Below are 21,942 nucleotides of genomic sequence, written 5' to 3' on the forward strand. Positions count from 1 at the left end.
AATTAACCATTACAATGGCAACCACATCATTTAAAAAGCACACAATCAAATATGAAAGCTTTTTTTTTTTATCATATTGGGCTAGATTTAAAACCTTATTATCAAAATGATGGGATAGATTTTTAAAACATTGCGAGTTTGGAGAGATAGTATAAATGTTACATGACTTTATTACTTTATTGTGAGAAAGTAATCAATGACAATTTTTTATCACATAAAAAAAAGTTGTGTTAATGTGATAATTTTAGTCTATGTTAAGTGGTGTTAAGGTGATATAATTTGAATTATATGTAATTGACACGATTTTAGTAATAAGTATAAAGTTATCTCAACCTAACATGATTTTGGTTAATAAATTTTTTTTAAAGTTACACTTTAAGTTTTATCACTTTAATAAGACTTGAGTTTTAGTATTTTTTTTTTTAAAAAAAAGTGTTTATTTCTTTATTTTTTTAAAAATGGAATTATTAATTTAACAAATTTTATAAAATTAAGAAAAAAAAATAATTGAAAAATGGTGTTAAAACCCTAAATATAAAATGTAAATTAAAAGCTTAAAATATATAAAAATGCCAAAAAATAATAAAAGTTAAACGGTTTATTTTTTGAAAATTTTGTAAACCCAATTCTCCTTCGGATATTGGTTGTTGCATTCCTTATCTCATTTTTAACGCGTTTCAATCTGAACTCTATCAAAAGTTAAGATCATATGAAGTTTTTTCATACAAAACTTTATAAAAATCATCAATTTCTTTCCTATCCTGATTTCTTTTACAAAAATTTCTTAATTTTATACAAATTTTCAAATTAATAATTCAATTAATTATTTCAATTTTTTAAAAACCAAAAGAAAACAAACATTTTTTTCAAAAAATAAATTCAGTGAAATTGAAAGTGTATCCTTAAAACAAAATTCGTTAATCAAAATCGTACCTCCTTACAACAACTCCACTTTGATATGGTCAAAATCATGTCACCTAACATGACTTACTGACAATGAAGTCGTGTCACATTGACACAACTTCTTCCAACTCATAATTTTTAAAACCAACCACATTTCGATAGTAAGCATGTAAAATTGTCCTAACATAGTAAAAAAAACAAATTATGAATAGTGAAATTTTGTCTAAAATGACTTTATAAAAAGATCGTACAACTTTGTTGAGATTTGTAGTATAACTTTAATAATTTTAAGTTTTTTTTTTCATTAAAGGTAGAAGTTATGTTTGTAAACATCATCTTAAGGTTTTTTCCTTTCAAAAATGGAATTAAAACATGATTTTAGAATGTTTATTTTTATTTTAAATTTAATTATAAAATTCATGATTAATACATCATTTCGTTAATCTTCTTTACGTCACCTTCAGTGAAAACCAACTCCACATTAGAACAGGAAATCAACCAGAGAGAGTGTTCCTTGAGTAGTGATCAACCTGAAAAATGCACGTGGTTTCGATTTCAAAATGAAAACATACTATTGTTCTGCAAATAAACTAATCAGAAAAATGAAAAGCAATCTTGAGAAACTAAACAGAAGAAAGGAAAGATAGATGGAGCTTCAACTAAGAGATGAAGATTTTCTAGGGCTTGAGATGCCTCCTCCGAAACTACGAAAGTGTGTAAAAAACATTAATGCCTCATTCGAAACGAAACTGAAAATAGTGGGAAACAAAAAACTTTCCTGCGACTCAATAAAAAATTGTGGAGAGATATCAGGATTTTCCAAACATCTGGTACTTGCGTGTTTAATGAAGGTTATTATAACCTCTAATAAAAAACCCCTCTTAAAATTAATTTTTTAGTGATTATTAACACAAATTTAGTTTTTGTTTTCTAGGTTTTAGTTGACTTCATGTTAGTAAGCACAATTTTAATATATTGTAATACATACTAAATTACAGTATTTGGAGTTAATTTTTTGTCATGTTTAGAACTTAAAAGTACACAATATTATTGAATAGATATAAAAAAGTTATATATGAGAGTTTGTGTTAATATTTTTTGTTTTTATTTTTGTGTGAGTATTGTTTTTGTTATAATTCTTATTAGGTAAGTCTTTGTTGTGTTGGTGTGGTAAGTGCTAGAATATTACGTGGAGGCTTGAATTTCCTTTTCTATGCTATGACCATGTACGTACTTTTTGTTATTATTATCTTCCATCAGTGTGGTTCTATTAGTTTATAAATGCCTTTGAATTGTGTACTTGGTATTTTGTCATGGAAGGGATGCCAAATATATTTGATCGAGATGGAATAATATTATACCTGTAAGGAACTTGTGAAAATTGATATTTTCCAAGCTGGTTGTGACGATAATCCATACATTCATATAATGGAAAAGGTTGAAAACTAGAGTAATCCATCATATTGTTTTTGATGTAGATGTATATTTGATGAAGAGCCAACAATTTTCCTCTATTTTTTTAGTATTGAGTGCTAAGGATTTGTTTTTTGTTTTTCTAGGCATCATGCTAAATAACCTTTTCATGAACTTTAAAGATCCAATGAGCTCCTCAATGTAAGCGCTAGAGGTCCATAAACGCTATTTGGGCTATTTCTTGAGATCTTCATGAAGTAAGCACAATTTTTAGAATACTCTTCCAAAGGAGTTAAACTTCTTTATAATGACTTGGAATCCGCAAAAAAAAATGCTTGAATGTTTTCATTCTCCTTCATGTTAAACAACTTATATTGGAGAGTCAAAAGAATAACTTTATTTCTCTTACTTCGTGTGTATAACTAGTGTGTTCCACATCTTTACACATTTAAGTGCATGAATTTTTGCATATTCATCTTTAGAGATGTCACACATGAGTATTAGACACATAGTTTTCATTCTGTTATTACAGTTACATATCACTGTTATATATACATGTATCCCATGCATCCCATGCATCCTTCTCAACACAATAACTTATATATTCAGATATACTTTTCTCTTTCTCCTTTCTTTTAACATGGTATCCAGAGCTACCTCTTTTCCATGACCTCTTCCGCTACCTCTCCTTCTACCCCTCCTTTATCACCTTCTTCCTCTATTTCTTCTCCTCCTTTGTTGCCAATGGCGTCTCCTTCCTTACGCCATTTTTCTAGTCCGATTACCCTCAAACTTACAACTGAAAATTTTATGATTTGGAAACAACAAATTTTTGCTACTTTTCGTGGTCTTGATCTCCTACATCTCCTTGATGGTACTCATATTCCATATGAGTTTCTCCCATCTAATGATCAGGATCAAGAACCCACCATCAACCCATTTTTTCTCCATTATCATAAGCAAGACCAGTTTATCGTCACCTGGTTGCTGGCCTCCATGTCCTCCTCCATCTTAACCAAAATGGTTGGTTTAGACTCTTCTGCTGCTATATGGACACACTTATCCACATATTACGCCTCCCATACAAGGGCCACCATCAAGAAACTTTGCCTTCTTCTTCGCACACCCAAGAATTACAGAACCGTTGCAAACTACCTTTTTGATATCAAAAAGACTGTTGATTCTCTATCTGCCTTTGGTGCTTCCATTTCTAACGTCGAACACATAGATGTCATTCTTAATGGTCTATCGGAGGAATATGATGATTTCATCATTGCGGTTCTCTCGCGTTCTGATCCCTACACTGCTGACGAACTGGAGTTTTTACTCCTTGCTCAAGAAGAAAGGTTTGAGAAACATAAACTCATTCAAAATTCCGTCATTCAAGCCAATTAGGTTTCCACGCAATGGTTTTCACCTCGTCCCACCAAGAAACCCAATTTTCACACCAAATCTTACTACGGTGGTCACAACCAGAGTCACCCATCGTATCCAAACTTTGTGCCTTTCTTTTCTGGACCAAGACCTATCACTCGTCCTCTTTTCCGCCATTCTGCACCTTGGAATTCAAGTAAACCCCATTGTCATATCTGCCACAAACAAGGGCACACTGTTGATACCTGCTGTCATAGGTATGATCCTCCTATTGCTTGTTCGATTACAGCTAACATTTCTCAATCTTCCATCTCAGTCGGTGATGATTCTGCTCCATCTATTCTGGGTGCTCCATCGACCATCAAAGATCCTCTTGGTACCCCAATAGTGATGCTACCAACCATGTCACTAGCGACCCATCTGTTTTTCACAACAAATTATCATAGCTCCGAATCTTTAAAGGTTGGCAACGATCAAGGTATGAATATTATACACACTAGCTCTACTTTCTATATTGCACCACACACACACATAAAGTTTCTTCTACATCATCTGTTACACGTACCACATATCACCAAAAACTTGATTAGTGTTGCTCAATTTACAAAAGAAAATAATGTTTATTTTGAATTTTATCCTCACTCTTGTTTTGTTAAACATCAGGACACTCATCAGATTCTCATTCAAGGAATAGTTAGATATTGTCTATATGTTTTTCCTTCTTCCCCTGATTCACTCTCTTACACCGCTAATCATGCTTCATACAAACCGAATGTTCCTCCCTTACAACTCTAGCATAACAGGCTTGGGCACAACAGTTTTGCTATTGTTCAGCGTGTTTTAAAATCTTGTAATATACAATATAACTCTCAGACTCAATTTTGTAATGCATGTGTGATCGATAAGACACACCAACTTCCTTTTCATGCTTTTGTTAACAGTTACACTCCACCTTTACAATTGGTTTTTGGGGACCTTCACCTGTATGTGCCTCCAATGGTTCACGCTATTATATCTCTTTCCTTAAATGAAAGGGGGTCACCATTTTCAATATCATCTATGGCCTCCCCTTGTTTTTTTCCGTGTAAAATGACATACCAATGTTCTGACATAGGATCTTTGATGTAGAAAACCTGAGATGCTTGTTGAACCATTATAAATGGCCCATCTCGATACCCTATCTTTCGAAAGTCCACTAGTGTGAATCCTGATTCAGCAATAAATGGAACAGAAAACTTACTATAGCCAACCTCCCATATCTCTTCTATAAACTCATAGTATGCCATTGATCCAAGTACAAAATTTGTATCTTTCGAAGTGGAAAATTGCATTGACTCAGTTTCAAGAGTAACACTAGAATTTTGAACTGTATTCTTTTCATCCATAGACTTCGTGTAAAATATACAATTGTTTACTTTGTACGCAGTACAAGAAATGACAACAAACTTCAATCCAACAACCAACAAGGTCAAGGTCTCTGATGTCGTTGAATCCTTTAACACCTCGTCTTTAAACCAAGGCATGAAAGTTCTATTATGTTCCATCAAGACCCATTTCTCTGCTTGTCTTGGTTTATATGCCTTCATAATGGCTTTATGAGCTTCTATGTAAGGTATAACTTCATCTGTGTTATTGTTGAACAAGCTGCTTTGATGTCTTCAAATCCAAGAGGAAAGCTTGAAGCCCTTGCTGCTGGGTGTGTGTGTGTTGTCTAGTTGTTTGAAACTTGTTAATTCACTCCTTAAGTCGATCCAAGTTCATTTGAATCTTAAACCTTTTGAAAAGATGTATCTTCTAAAAGGCTGTCAAAAATTCAACAGGTTGTTTTACCTTAGCTGTTTTTGAAAAACTTGGTTGACTTTGTTGTCAAACCAAAACAATCGATTGTTTCGACAAAACAACCGATTGTTTTCCTGCAAGCCTTAACAAAATTCTGTTAAGCGGTTTTAATATGTTTTAAATGATCCTAACTAACTTGGCTCCTTTATTAAATGCTTTTGACCACTTGGTGGGTCTATATAAATGTGGTTTTACGCTCCTAATCTTGGAGTAACAGAAAGAGTTTATCAAAACAGTTTTTCCAAGATTTGAAAGAGCTTTGGATCATTCTTAAGTGTGTGGAATAGGATTGGGTTGTAATTCTGAACTTTAAGCTTTGTAATACCCAGGTGTATTTTATTCCTTTCTTCCTTGATTACTGTATTTCTGTAGTTGTGTTGCCAAGGAGTGTTGTGTGTTCTTGAGGTGTTCAAGATCAACATTCTTGGTATGGTTTGCCAAAGGTAGTGTGTTTCATGAGGGGTTCAAGGTCACCACTGTGGTGTGTGGTGTTTGTAATCTGGTTTTGATTGCATAGTGGAATACCCAGTGGTTTTTGGGGACTGGATGTAGCTCTTGGTGTAAGAGTGAACCAGTATAAATTGCTTGCGTGCTTATATCTTACCCTTAACTCTTTAAATTTTGTTTTTAAGTTGTTTTTATAAACTGCTCATAAAAACAACCATTTGTTTCGACAAAACAACCGATTGTTTTTCTGATATCATCTTAAAACAGTTTTGGTTCTTTGTTTTCTTGATTCTTTTCTCTGTAATTCAGCATTGATTTTTCATTATACCTTCAAAGTTTGCAAAAATCCCTCTTAAACAATTCACCCCCTCTCGTTTAAGGCCATATATTCTAACAATTCAATATATACAAATGTGCTTGCAAGACTTTTGATCGAGATTTGCTTACAATATTCACACCACGTAAACATTTACTTGTAGAACGCTTGTGGTGCCATGAATTAGCTGGAAGACCTATTGGATTTTCTTTTGACATGTACTCTGAACAAAATTGAATACTTTCTTCAGCTATGTAGTTTTCAATCATTGAAGCTTCTAGACGATAATGATTTTTCACATAACCTTTCAAACTTTTCATATACTGCTCAACAAGATGCATCCATCTTAAGTACACTGGTCCACACAATCTAACCTCTCTTACCATATGCACAACTAGATGAACCATGATGTCAAAAAAAGATGGAGGAAAAACCATCTCCAATTCACACAACATAACAACAATTTCATCTTCAAGTTCATCTAGTTTTAATGGATCAATGACTTTACAACAGATGAAAGAGAAGAATGAGCACAAATGGGTTATGGTATGTCTAACATTTTTTAGTAAGATCCCACGAATAACTACCGGTAGCAACTGTTGCATCAAGATGTGGCAATCATGAGACTTCAACCCAATTAATGTCAAATCTTGCATTGACACTAGGCTCTTCATATTTGAGGAATGTCCTTGTGGAACTTTCACACCTTTTAGACATTGAAAAAAACTTATTTTTTCATATTTTGACATGGTGAAACAGGTTGGGGGCAAATATGTACACTTACCCATTTCTATGGGTGCCCGCTCGCATCTTATGTTCATCTCAATCAAATCTAAACGAGCATTTAGACCATCCATCATCTCAATCATATGTTAAGAAGTGTACCAATTAAGTTATCACATACATTCTTCTCAACATGCATTACATCTATACAATGGCTAACTTCTAACCTCGACCAATAGGAAAGATCAAAGAAGATTGATTTTTTCTTCCAAATGTTTGTCACAGATGACTTTTTTTTCGACTTATCGAAGGTATGATCTATGTTATTTACCTTTTCGTACCACAACACCGGTTAATAGAGTTGGTGGACTTGTTGAACAAGATGCTTTGATGTCTCCAAATCCAAGAGGAAAGCTTGAAGACCTTGCTACTAGGTGTGTGTGTGTGTTGTCTAGTTGTTTGAAACTTGTTAATTCACTCCTTAAGATGATCCAAGTTCATTTAAATCTTTAACCTTTTGAAAAGATATGTTTTCTGAAAAGCTGTCAAAAATTCTACAGGTTGTTTTACCTTAGCAGTTTTTGAAAAGGTTTTGAAGAACTTGGTTGACTTTGCTGTCAAACCAAAACAATCGATTGTTTCGACAAAACAACTGATTGTTTTCCTGCAAACCTTAACAGAATTCTGTTAAGCGGTTTTAATATGTTTTAAATGATCCTAACTGACTTGGCTCCTTTATTAAATGCTTTTGACCACTTGGTTGGTCTGTATAAAGGTGGTTTTACGCTCCTAATCTTGGAGTAACAGAAAGAGTTTATCAAAACAGTTTTTCCAAGATTTGAAAGAGCTTTGGATCATTCTTAAGTGTGTGAAATAGGATTGGGTTGTAATTCTGAACTTTAAGCTTTGTAATACCCAGGTGTATTCTATTCTCTTCTTCCTTGATTACTGTATTTTTGTAGTTGTGTTGCCAAGAAGTGTTGTGTGTTCTTGAGGTGTTCAAGATCAACATTCTTGGTGTGGCTTGCCAAAGGTAGTGTGTTTCTTGAGGGGTTCAAGGTCACTACTTTGGTGTGTGGTGTTTGTAATCTGGTTTTGATTGCATAGTGGAATACCCAGTGGTTTATGGGGACTGGATGTAGCTCTTGGTGTATGAGTGAACCAGTATAGATTGTTTGTGTGCTTATCTCTTACCCTTAACTCTTTAAATTCTGTTTTTAAGTTGTTTTTATAAACTGCTGATAAAAACATCCGATTGTTTTCACTAAACAACCGATTGTTTTTCTGATATCATCTTAAAACAGTTTTGGGTATTTGTTTCCTTGATTCTTTTCTCTGCAATTCAGCATTGATTTTCATTATACCTTCAAAGTTTGCAAAAATCCCTTTTAAACAATTCACCCCCCATCTCATTTAAGGCCATATATTCTAACAATTGGCATCAAGAGCTTGGTTCTTGAAAGTTATTCAAGTTTTGATCCTAAATCTTTGTTAAATGGTTGAAAAGTTTTCTTTTGGGGAGGGTGCCTGTTTAAGCAAACCACCTTTGTTCTATGGTATGAAATATGAATTGTGGTGCATAAGAATGAAATTCTTTGTTGAATATATAGAGAGAAAAATCTGGAATGTTATTACAAATAGCTATCTCATGCCTATATCTGAAAATGTTTCTTCTGAAAGAGAACATCTTGATTGTGTAGTTATGAACATCATTGTATCTGCACTTGATTCTAATGACTTTCTCAAAGTTTCAGAATGTAGTTCTTCCAAAGAAATGTGGAATACCCTTGAAGAGTATCACAAGAATCCAAGGAGTGCCTTGATGGACAAAGAAGAATCTTCTGCTGAATCTTTCTCTTCAAAATCCAAAAAGGAGGTTTGGATCAAGTCAAGCAAGAAGGAAAAGAAAGCAAAATAAAAAAGAAGCCAATCTGTGTTTGATGGCCAAAGAAGAAGATGATGCAAGTAGTGTAAGTTCTTGTACTTCTTTAAATGCTGAAAATTATAGTAAACTTCTTCAAGCCTTTAATGAAACTCATAAGGAAGCTAATAGGTTGGCCCTTTTAAATAAACGGTTGAAAGGTTTAAACAAATCATTGGAAAATAGAGTCAAGACTTTGGAAGAAGAGTTGAACCATTCAAAAACAGATTTTGAAAGTTTGGAAATGATTTACAAAAACTCTTCTTGCAAGTGTGATTCTAGCTTTTGTGAAAATTGTGAATCACTTGAAAAGAAAGTCCACTACCTTTTAAAAACCATGGACAAGTTTTCCAAAGACCAATCCAATCTTGAAACTGTTCTTGCTTCTCATAAATGTGTTTTTGGCAAGGCTGGGTTGGGGTTTAATCCAAACAGTAAGAACAAAGCTGTTTCAAAACCCTTTTCAAGTTTCTTTGAAAAACAACCTGTTTTATCGAAACAACCGATTGAAATTTGTCATTACTGCATGAAAAGGGGCCACACTATTAGATTCTGCAAAGTAAAAAGGTTTTCTGTTCCTAAAGGTATTTTGAAATGTGTTCCTAAGGTTTCTAAGGTTCCTACTAACATCATTGGACCCAAATTCATAAGGGGACCAAATCTTGCTTCTTAATCTTTTGTTGTAGGTATCCTTGGCAGCCAAGAATCAGTTTTGGACTTGAAGAGTGACTGCTAAAGGGAAAACCATCAAAAGCAAAGTTTGTCTATATGCCTGTACTTTCAATTGTATATGTCTTGCAAGGTTCTTTGAATGTCAAGAGACATCCTTGGCACATGCATAGTGTTGATCAAAAGAGAAACCTCAAAGAAAGTATGTGTGTTTGATGAAATCATTCATAGTGGTCAAAGTTCTACAAAGGTTTATGTAGAAGAAGATGAGCAGAACATCATTGGATGCAAATGGGTTTTTCATAAACAAGTTGTATGAATCTGGAGTAATTACAAGGAACAAGGCAAGGCTTGTGGCTAAAGGTTATAATCAAGAAGAAGGCATAGATTATGGTACAACCTTTGCTCTAGTTGCAAGATTAGAGGTTGTAAGGTTGTTGTTGGCCTATGCTTGTTTGAGTGGATTCAAATTGTTTCAAATGGATGATAAAAGTGATTTCCTTAATGGAATCATCAATGAGGAAGTCTATGTTGAAGAACCATCGGGCTTTGAAGATCATCAACATCCTAACCACGTATACAAGCTGAAAAAGGCCTTGTATGGTCTTAAGCAAGCTCCAAGGCAGTGTGAAGAAAGAATATTTCTACCAAATCCACCTCTTGAGTAATCATTTGACCAACTTGAATTGCTGGATGAAGAAAAGATAAGGGGAGAAATTGTGGTCTCCTTGCTAAAAATTTTGGGGTCTATGGTACTTTGATTCTACTGCTATCATAGCTCTGATACACCATAGATTTTTGCTGCAATTTTGATATGGTATCACAGGTTTGTTGCTGCAATAGTGTTGCTACACATACTGGTATTCTGGTTTTTCTTAATCCTGATTTTATCCCTTCTTTCATTCTATTTGAGAAGACAAATAGGGGGAGAATGGTGTGGTTTTATGTGTTGTATTATTGCAGCTACATTTGGTGTTATCTGGTTTTATCATGATTTAAATTCTGCTATTGCCATGCTCTTATTCACCATAGTTCTGTTGCACACAAGTCTCATTTTGGCACTAGTTTTTATGGTTATTTGACTAGTTTTTCTGCTTAAAGACTTATGCAGAAAACTGGTTTTGTGTGCCTTGGTATCCTGCTAGTATACTTGCTTTGTATATGCACAAATTCTGTTTTGTAGGACCTTTCAAGTTCAAAAACAACAACACAAACAAACCAGGGATTTGTCTTCATCAAATAGGGGGAGATTGTTGAACAAGATGCTTTGATGTCTCCAAATCCAAGAGGAAAGCTTGAAGACCTTGTTTTTGGGTGTGTGTGTGTTGTCTAGTTGTTTTGAAACTTGTTAATTCACTCCTTAAGATGATCCAAGTTCATTTGAATCTTTAACCTTTTGAAAAGATGTGTTTTCTAAAAAGCTGTCAAAAATTCAACAGGTTGTTTTACCTTAGAAGTTTTTGAAAAGGTTTTGAAAAACTTGGTTGACTTTGCTGTCAAACCAAAACAATCGATTGTTTCGACAAAACAACCGATTGTTTTCCTGCAAACCTTAACAAAATTCTGTTAAGCGGTTTTAATATGTTTTAAATGATCCTAACTAACTTGACTCCTTTATTAAATGCTTTTGACCACTTGGTTGGTCTGTATAAAGGTGGTTTTACGCTCCTAATCTTGGAGTAACAGAAAGAGTTTATCAAAACAGTTTTTCCAAGATTTGAAAGAGCTTTGGATCATTCTTAAGTGTGTGAAATAGGATTGGGTTGTAATTCTGAACTTTAAGCTTTGTAATACCAAGGTGTATTCTATTCCCTTCTTCCTTGATTACTGTATTTCTGTAGTTGTGTTGCCAAGGAGTGTTGTGTGTTCTTGATGTGTTTAAGATCAACATTCTTGGTGTGGTTTGCCAAAGGTAGTGTGTTTCTTGAGGGGTTCAAGGTCACTACTTTGGTGTGTGGTGTTTGTAATCTGGTTTTGATTGCATAGTGGAATACCCAGTGGTTTCTGGGGACTGGATGTAGCTCTTGGTGTAAGAATGAACCAGTATAGATTGTTTGTGTGCTTATATCTTACCATTAACTCTTTAAATTCTGTTTTTAAGTTGTTTTTATAAACTGCTCATAAAAACAACCGATTGTTTTTCTGATATCATCTTAAAACAGTTTTGGGTATTTGTTTCCTTGATTCTTTTCTCTGCAATTCAGCATTGATTTTCATGCGCTTCTTCAAAAGACTCAGCTCCCACATCACGAATCATGTCCTTCAATCGATCATCATCTACATCATCATTTATTGCATCATCCATGTTAGACCTCACATATTCTTCAGTTACGGAAACACGTGGTAAATTTAATAATTCACCATGCCATGTCCAAGTTGTATAAGATTGAAGAAACCCATCACACAGAAGGTTCTTCATGATTATCTTAACATCCAGTATCCTTCCATTCAAACAGTTAACACACAGATACCTAATCTTTTCTCCATCATGACCAGTATTATTCGCGTTACGCTGCACAAATTATATAAATTCTTCTACTCCTCTTTCGTACTCATCACTCATGAGAACAAAATTAATCCAATTTCAATCCATTATATTTTGTAATAGTCATTCAGGTGTTTTCTAATAAGTGTTCTATCTCACGCGTTTGCCGAGGGTCGAACACCCCCGGACTCTGTACCATCGCGTATCAATTATCGAGGGTCGAACACCCTCGAACTCAATACCAACACAATAATTCTATTCTAAACTAACAACTAACATAATATAAATTAATAATAAATACAAATTAAATAAATACTAAATAATATAAATTTAAAAAATACAAATTATAATAAATAAAAAATAAACAAATTCATATGATTAAAAAGATCAAAAAAATTTAAAACACCACCAACCTTGTGCGTGAAGGCAACATTGGTGAAGAGTGGCACGGGACCGACAGCAACAGCGGACACAGCAGCAACAAAGGAGCAAAGTAAAACCCACACAAGAAGCGACAAGGGCAATGAAACAGTACTTCGAGCAATGTAAGAAAACAAACCAAGTAAGAGAAACGAAAAAGATTTATAAACCATTGGTGAAGAAGAAAGAGAGCTTGAACAAACTTACAATGGCACAACAACACAATGAAGCTCGCAGAAGAAGAGAGGAACACCAGAGCAGGAACAGAGCAAAGCGCAAAGAAGAGAAAGAAAATATGAAAATGTAAGTGGCGCGCTTTAGAGTTAGGGTAAAAAATGATTTAAGAATGCAACTATTTGTAATAGTTGCATTCTTAAAATCATGCATTTTGATTTAAGAATTGCATTAATTTAAGAATGCAACTATTAAAATAATTACATTCGTAAATGAAGTTAATTTAAAAAATGTCACCACGTTTTAAATAAATGCATTTAACCGTAAAAGCACATTAAATAAATATTCGTTGTTTTTTTAATTTTCGGTTCCTTCACATAAAAACTGTACAAAAGAAATATGTGAAGTAACGAACATGCATTTGAGAAATTCATGCCTGCATGTTGAAATTGGAAGGATGGATCAATTGCAAATATTGTAGACCCCATTAATCAACGGTTCTCGAAAGGAAATAATGAGATGTATCCACATTGGGTGAGTATGTGTTCAAGAATGGGTGAGTATGTGTTCAAGAAGATAGGGATGTCAGACCAACCATGGCTACTGTTGTACTCATGCTTAATAGTTATTCTCTCACTCTCCCATTGCCTTCAGAACCTACATTTGTTGTGGATAGTAGCACAAGAAGCTTTCCAAACATGTTGGCATGGGAGCATAATTAAAGGGAAAGTGGATCGAGTGAAACCACAAACAAATAAAGTCAATATTCAGTAAATGAGGAGGCTTCAATTATTGAGTCATACTCTAGCTAATTTGATATAACATGGGTAATTTGAGACTTAAGTTACATGTTTCTACGTATAATGAAAAATTAATTGTGCTTGTCTTGTTTTTTAAGGGCTTCCAATCAATGGAACTTTTTAATTAAAATTATTCTTATAGTATATTGATATTAACTTTAAGATCAATCCATTTAACACTACAAAAAAACTAATATATTAAGATAGCATAAAATTTAACATATCATTCATAGTTGTTACCATTATATAAGTTATCTAAACTAAAAATATCAAACTCTTATACTAATATTTTAACATTATGTGTATCATTAATCACTCAGTCAATGACATAGTCTTTCTTGAAATTGTTTTATCACATACAACTTATCTCTTACGAATGGATAACTAATACCAATCATAAGTTGTGTATGAAATTCACGACTTCAATATAAAATAATATCATTAAAGTTAGATACGAGTGACACAAGTTCAATTATATTAATTTACACTAAGTCGTGTTTCAATAATATGACTTTAATTATCAATAATCACTTAGTCAAGCAAATTTGTGTCTCACTTTTTTTTATTGTTTTTGAAACAAAATTATGTATGTATAACATGATTATAATATGATTATAATATGGACCGACATTAACATAAATACTGAAGTAGTGTTGGTACTAAAGGACTTCTTCATATGAAAATAAAAAAATTGTGAAACAACTTATCCATTTTAGTAAATAAAAAAAGTTATTCATTAGATTAATAATAATAATAATAATTGGTGCAAAACCTCTCTTGTGAGTGATACTTGAAAGTTTAATATATTTGTAAGGAAGTAAATTTTCACCTTTAGTTATTTAAGGACTGCAGTTCGAATGGTTAGTCTCAATAAGAAGCAATTCTAATCTATCATGGATTTATTAGAAGTGATTTTTATCGTGATGACACTTCTATACAGTTCAGACTCGGATAGATGAATTTTTAGAATACTTAACCAAGAGGCCGATCCATTGATGGTCATTGTATTCCGTCCCAACTATAATCAGAAAAAAAGTGATCTTGGCTTTCACAAATTACAAAATGAACACGGGTTTCTCCAATGGTCCCGCTGGACAGCTATCCATGCCCTGTCTCCGCGTAACTTTGCGACTATACAAAAACATTTTTCAATTATTCGCTCCAAACTCCAAAACCTTGCCGCACAATTTGGTTAACTATAGCACAAGAGAAACGCGTTATCAAGCTGCCACTTAGCTCCACTCCACTCACCATCCCTCATAATTCTTCACTTCATCAATACGCCTTCTCCCTTCAATCACCACCCTCACTATATATATATATATATATATATATATATATATATATATATATATATATATATATATATATATATATATATCTACTACCACCCCAATCAAATCACATCACTTCTTACTCTTTTACCAATTTCTTTCCTCTCTCTACAAAACACAAATGGCCTCTCTTACATCCTCAAGCCTTCTCCTCACTCTTCTTCTGGCTGTTTCCATTCTTGGTTTCAGTTCAGCCAGGAAGCTCAGTGAGTCAGATTCCCAGTTACAGTTCCAATACCACAGAGGACCTCTCCTCACAGGCAAAATCTCCGTCAACCTCATTTGGTACGGCAACTTCAAACCTTCCCAGAAAGCCATCGTCACTGACTTCATCACCTCCCTCTCCTCTCCCAAACCCCTCACACCCCAACCATCGGTTGCCACGTGGTGGAAAGCCACCCAAAAATACTACAAAACCTCATCCCCTAAACTCTCCCTCTCCCTTGGCTCTCAGATCCTCGATCAAAACTACTCCTTCGGCAAATCACTCACCAACGATCAAATCCTCAAGCTCGCATCCAAGGGTCCTCAGAGAAACGCCATCAACGTGGTTCTCACGTCTGCTGACGTGGCAGTCGAAGGTTTCTGTTCAAGCAGGTGCGGGACTCACGGTTCCTCCATGGGGGCGCGCGTGAACGGGAAGAGGTACAAGTTCGCGTACGTGTGGGTGGGTAACTCCGAAACCCAGTGCCCGGGGCAATGCGCGTGGCCATTCCACCAACCTATTTACGGTCCCCAGAACCCAGCTCTGATTGCGCCGAACAACGATGTTGGTGTTGACGGCATGGTCATCAACGTGGCTAGCCTCTTGGCTGGCACTGTCACTAACCCTTTCGGGAACGGCTACTTCCAGGGACCCAAAGAGGCTCCTCTCGAAGCTGCCTCCGCCTGCACCGGTGTCTACGGGAAGGGCGCCTACCCTGGCTATGCAGGGAACCTCTTGGTGGACCCCACAACCGGTGCCAGCTACAACGCCAATGGGGTCAACGGAAGGAAGTATCTTTTGCCAGCTCTCTTTGACCCTAAAACCTCTGCCTGTTCAACCATCGTCTAGAAACCATCACTCAACGTGTCATCTACCTTTAGCTTCTTAGTCAATACCAAATATTCTTTTATTTGTTCATTCCTTTTGAAAAATTTGCCATGTAACGAAACAGATACAATAATAGATATTCGTTTTACAACAATCATTTCTTTCATTTTTCATGAAATTTTAAAAACTTTTTTATTTTTTTTCTATTCTTACAATAACTCTATAATTGTTTATAATACACAATAATTATCATTAGTTATTCAGAAATGAGCATATTATTCCATCGGAAAAAATATTAAAAGTTATATAATTTTACAAAGTTTCTCAAATGATTAATGTAACTAACTAAAAAATTATACCTATAGTGAAGTTATATTTTGAATAAATTTTTTGTTCATATTTTCAATAGAATTTCTAAATAATATACATTATTTATACTTTAAACAATTTAAAAATTAGAGTTTTGCTGAATAATTATTATTGAAATTAACAAATTTATCATATTGAACGACTTTGTAAAAAAACTTGACACGCTGTATTTTTTTTCTCATATTTTAAAAAATATCTATTATAGTGTGTGCTCTTTTATACTATTAATTAATAAATTTAGTCCTAAGTTTTACTTTTAAAATAATTATTTCAAAATCGCTAAATTTAAAATTTACAGTAAGTTATGATTTTATGAAATTAAAAAATTGTTTTACACTGTATTGTAAAACTTATTTTTTCATTTAAAATGTTTAATGATTTAAATGGTTGATGTATAAAATTTTAGTATACTGACATGTAAAGTCTTTTATATTGTCATTCAAATTGCAAGTAACTATCTATACTAAACTTGTTAATTTTAGTATTTCTTAAAAGACATATAAAACATGATATTTAATTGATCGATAGTGTAAAATACATTAATAATACACGCCTATTAAATTAAAAAAATGAATTTGTGTAACAGATTTAAATTAACTTTAGTTACTGATTTTGTATTAAAATATTGATTTTTTGTGATAGTAACAGGCAGGTCCATCTCGTCTTAAACATCTACACTTTTTTCTTACTCTTCATACTAACTAATTAAGCCATTTTGACTCCAAACATAGTGTTAAATTCTTAGTAAATTACAGATACACCTTTTTATTGAGAAATGAGGTTGAATTATAACTATTTTAATAATTAAAGTCCGTAAGTGTTTATTTTTTTGTATGAAATATTACTAAATTATGACATTTATCAATCGTGCCATAAAAAATGGGTGTATATTGGTCTTTGATTATGTTAGAGGGGTTGAGAATTGTTTGCTGGAACAAGTTGTTCCAGTATGGGAGTTGAATATAGCCTTAGACTCTTTTTATGTAGGACTAGACTAGACCATCTGGTGAAAAATAGATCAAGCAACACAACAGTTTTCCTTAAGCAAGCTAACCAGGAGGTTTCACTAATCAAATCAATTATTACAAGTCGAGTAGAGGAACCAAATTCTAGTTCACACTAATACACTAATCACTCCCGGTTTAACCATTTTAATCTCCCCTTAAGATTAAGAACTCTCAACCAATAGAAAACACTCTAAAAAAGAGCACAAGTTAAGCTCACAAGGATAACTTCACAAAGTGAAGAATTTACAAATAATTGCATACCAACATATAATATTAAGATTTCAATAAGCTTGATAAGACTGATGTATTATACTTTTATACTTTATCTTTATATTTTAGAAGATGACTCTTGCAGCTTGAATTAGTTAACTCTGGATTCTGTAAGATTTTCATGCATAACTTCAATGTGTATCTTAAAAACAATGAATTAATTTAAACTTCCAAAAAAAATAGGCATAAGACCTCCAAAAACAGATTAATCCAAGAAAAAATTATATGTATATTTTCAATCAATAAGATTTGATATATACTATGAGACAATTAATTAACCTTAAAAATTTATTTTACCAACAACATTGAGAATCAAAATCATTATCTAAGCATTAATACCAATTTTTACAACGTATAAACAACAATTTATTTTACCACCAACTACAACATTCAGAATCGAAATCATTATCTAAGCATTAATACCAACTTTTACAAATATAAACAACAATGATTGTTCTTTATTTATTTTTGATCTCCCAAAAATTTTAATTGTGTAAAAGAAATAGTGAAATTCATTCAAGAGTTATTTATTAATCTAGGAATAATCCACAATAATATTATGATTATAAAAGAATTACTTTTAGTTAAAACGCTAATTATAGTAAAAAAAAATAATTAAAGTACATGAAACAGTAAAAGATGTACTATTTAGAGGAGAAATGAAAAATTATTATTATTTTGAACAGCTCAGAAGTTTATCCCTTAAGTTAAGATGGTTTGTTAGTGTTTTTAGTACCAAGACAAACCCAAGGAATCCATAATGGTGAGAGTACAAGTGTATGCCCATAAATTCAAGGGTCGGTTGTCTTTGGCCCACCCATTACCGTCCCAGTTTCCCAAAGCAAAAAGGCAAGGACCATTACTGCATCTTCATATGCTACGTGTTGAATCAGTTTGTGTTGTGGCACCATTTATATTTGGAGCCACCACCACACACAACACAGGGTTTGTTCCCCCAAATCTGATGAACCCAACAGTGCCTCACATTCATTGACTACTGTTCACCGACCAAACCAGAGTTGGAACAGGTGTTGGTCAGAGTAATCTTTCCAACTTTTATCTTAGGTTTCTGTGTATCCTCATTCGGCTTTTGCCAACCCCACTTACTTACAATTACCACCACTCAAAACTCTGCTCTTACCAACCGCACTTTCAACGCTATCTTCTTCTTCTTCTTCATCTTCACCAAAACCAAATACGTGCCGTATAATTCATTCCACACCTCTCCCAAATTGCTTATCATACTACATTCCATCTATTTATTTTAAAATTTTAACTCGACAAAAAATAAAAAATAAAAACATTTTATAATAAATAAATAAATTCAAATATCATCTTATCAATTTTATAAGATTAAATTAAATTTAAAATTCACTTTTTACTATACCATTTCATATTTATTTTTGGAACATTCTTAGGTGATAGCAGCTACCATTAAACTTACGCACCTCAAACTGAATCAACCTAATCCTCATTTGAGTTTATTCGGATCTCATCATCCTCTCATATAATCATAAAAACTTAAAATAAAAGAAAAATAATTTTTTATAATAAATTGAAAGAAGATTAAATAATTCTATTACTTTAGAATCACACAATATAAAATTTTAAATTTTTTAATAATATAATTTTGGATTAATCCAGATTAATTTATGTTTTACGTTTTAAAAATCAATATCTGAACTGATATCAACGGATTTATAATTTTAAAATCTGAATCCGACAAATTATTCAAACCCCACTCTATTTTTTTTTTAATTTGATTTATATTGAATAGTAAAACTATTTGGAGCCGTGTCTACTGGTAAATGGAACCAACATCATGATTGGGAAATTGAACTCAATCAGGATACACATTATGAATACGATCTCATATAAGATTTAATAGCTCCTTATCTCTTGGAATAATGGTATGATTATATTAAGTCTCATGATGCTGATTAAAAAAATATTAAGTCTATTTTTGTAATTGAATAATAAAAGATAAGAAAACTGTTAGGTTTTATATTTAAGTGATTAATAATTTATATGTTGATAATAACTTATTTATAAGATATTTAATTTATATTTTGAATTCAAGTAAAAAGTACTTTATACAAGTAAATGATTTGTTTGAATTGATATTTTTATCAAAAATAAAAGAATTCTAAAAAAAAATTAAATGACTTAGTTATAAATAAGCAATATTTGAGTTTAAAATGCGACACAATCTATTATTGCATGATATCAAGATGTTTGATAGTAACAATTTTGTTTGATTTCTGTAAGAACTAATGGAAGGAAATAAATAAGAGAAGGCAAAAGGTTGTAGCAACTGATTGAACGTAATTGCACAAAATTGCAAAACTAATCTTATTCATTTTGATTTACTCAATCATATATATAATAAAATTACAATTACTGGAAGCTATAATAGGAATACTAACAGGCCTGTAAACTAACCATTCATGCAATATAACGGTAAAATAGTTTAAGGGTAATAAAATCAGAATTAATAATAATAAAATCTGAATAACCAACATCCTCCCTTAATTCTGATTTGGAACAACCTTCCCAATCCAATTTGAGTTATGATATTGTTTTTCTCAATCGCCATCAATTCTTCATTCATATCATTTTGCCATTTTGGGTGTTGAATGGCATCGGCAAGTCTCACAGGTTCTGATTCTGCAAGAAAAGCAAAGTGAACCAAATCTCCATTGTTATCAACTTCACCATCAAGATTTACTTCGCAATCTTGAAGATGTACAGGTTGTCGCTGCTGCCTTATTGGTCGTTCCATCATAGTTGCAATTGGAGTTGCAACTTCAGGTTGAATTACAACTTCAGGTTGAACTGCAGGTGCTTCAAGAGTGACTCCATCTTCCACATCGTCGTTCAAAACGTAAATATATCGTTTTTCGAATCCATTTCAGCTGTTGCATTCCATTGTCATTCCTCATCTTCGGCAAATGTAACATCACGACTGATCATCACCTTCTTTGTCATTGGATTGTACAGTTTGAATCCCCATGCTTATGTCCAATGAAAATGGTCTTCACTGCCTTATCATCCAACTTCGATCTTGCTGCCTTGGGAACATGAGCATAAGTAATTGACCTAAATACCTTCAAGTGTTGCACATTGGGTTTGAATCCACTTCATGCCTCAATCGGAGTTGTGTTAGGAACACTCCGAGTGGGTGATCTGTTTATCAAATATACCGCACATGTTACGGCCTCAGCCCAAAAATAATTTGGCATACCTTTCGCTTTAAGCATGCTCCTTGCCATTGTTCTATTCTCTCTCTCAGCAACTCCGTTGTGTTGAGGTGTGTAGGGGCAAAATATGTTATGTTGCAACCCAAGTTCTTCACAGTGCCTCTTGAATTCATTAGACTTGTACTCACCTCCTCCATCACTACGCACCATCTTAATTTTTCTGCCACTCTCTCTTTCAACAAATGCTTTAAATATTTTAAAGTAGTGGAATACATCATCCTTGCTTTTCAATACATAAATCCAGGTTTTCCTTGAAAAATCATCAATAAAGGTTAAAAAATACTTATTACCTCCAACTGATGATATGTTCATCGGGCCACAAACATCTGTATGAACAAGCTCCAAAGGAAATTGTGCACGCCAAGACTCCTTAACAAATGGTATCCTGTGACTCTTTCCAAAAATGCAAGTCTCACACATCAGGATGATGAATATGGGGTAAACCATTCACTAAATTTCTTTTGGAAAGATTTTCCAAACTCTGAAAATTTAAGTGCCCAAAGCGTAAATGTCATAACCATGATTCATTATTCACTATTGCATTCAAGCACTTGAAATCACCCATATGAATATCTACTGGAAATATGCGGTTTTTTGATAAAAAGGATTTAAGAATCAAACTACCTTTTTTTATCAAAAATTTATAATTTATTTTCAACTATGTGCATCACATAACCCTTCTCGCCCAGCTGCCTTATACTCAACAAATTACTTTTCATACCAGGTACATAGAAAACATCATAGATGTGCCTGTAATCACCATTCTTCAATGTGATAAGAATCCGCCCTTTTCCAGTCACCGAAACGAACCTGCCATCACCGAATTTCACTTTTGTGCGAAATGAGTCATCCAAATCTGCAAACAACTCCTTCTTACCACACATGTGATTTGTACAACATGTATCCAAATACCAAGTCTGATTGTTTGGAGTTTCATTTGATGTGGCTGCCATTAGTACTGCATGATCCTCTTCATCTTGTTCGTGATTACTTTCTTCTTGAGCACAATTGACAGCATGATTATCACATTTTGATCTGCACTCATTTGCATAATGGCCACGTTTATGGCAATTATAACACTCAACTCAACATTTGATTTATTATAAATACCTCCTCGTCCTCCGCAACCACGTTCTCCGCGCCAAGTGCCTCCATGATTTTGGCCACCACGACCTTTACTGAAAT

At 33.4% G+C, this 21,942-nt stretch overlaps 1 protein-coding gene across 1 annotated transcript; it reads left to right on the forward strand.

Moving 5' to 3' along the window:
• The first annotated feature begins 14,856 nt into the window (after positions 1-14,856).
• LOC137824312 (protein PHOSPHATE-INDUCED 1-like) lies at positions 14,857-16,005 on the forward strand. The gene has a single exon (XM_068629893.1). It carries the CDS (start codon positions 14,940-14,942, stop codon positions 15,870-15,872), a length of 933 nt encoding a protein of 310 aa, XP_068485994.1. The 5' UTR covers positions 14,857-14,939; the 3' UTR covers positions 15,873-16,005.
• The last annotated feature ends 5,937 nt before the right edge of the window (positions 16,006-21,942 follow it).

This window comes from Phaseolus vulgaris, chromosome 8 (assembly GCF_000499845.2).
Source record: "Phaseolus vulgaris cultivar G19833 chromosome 8, P. vulgaris v2.0, whole genome shotgun sequence".
Lineage (NCBI taxonomy): Eukaryota > Viridiplantae > Streptophyta > Magnoliopsida > Fabales > Fabaceae > Phaseolus > Phaseolus vulgaris.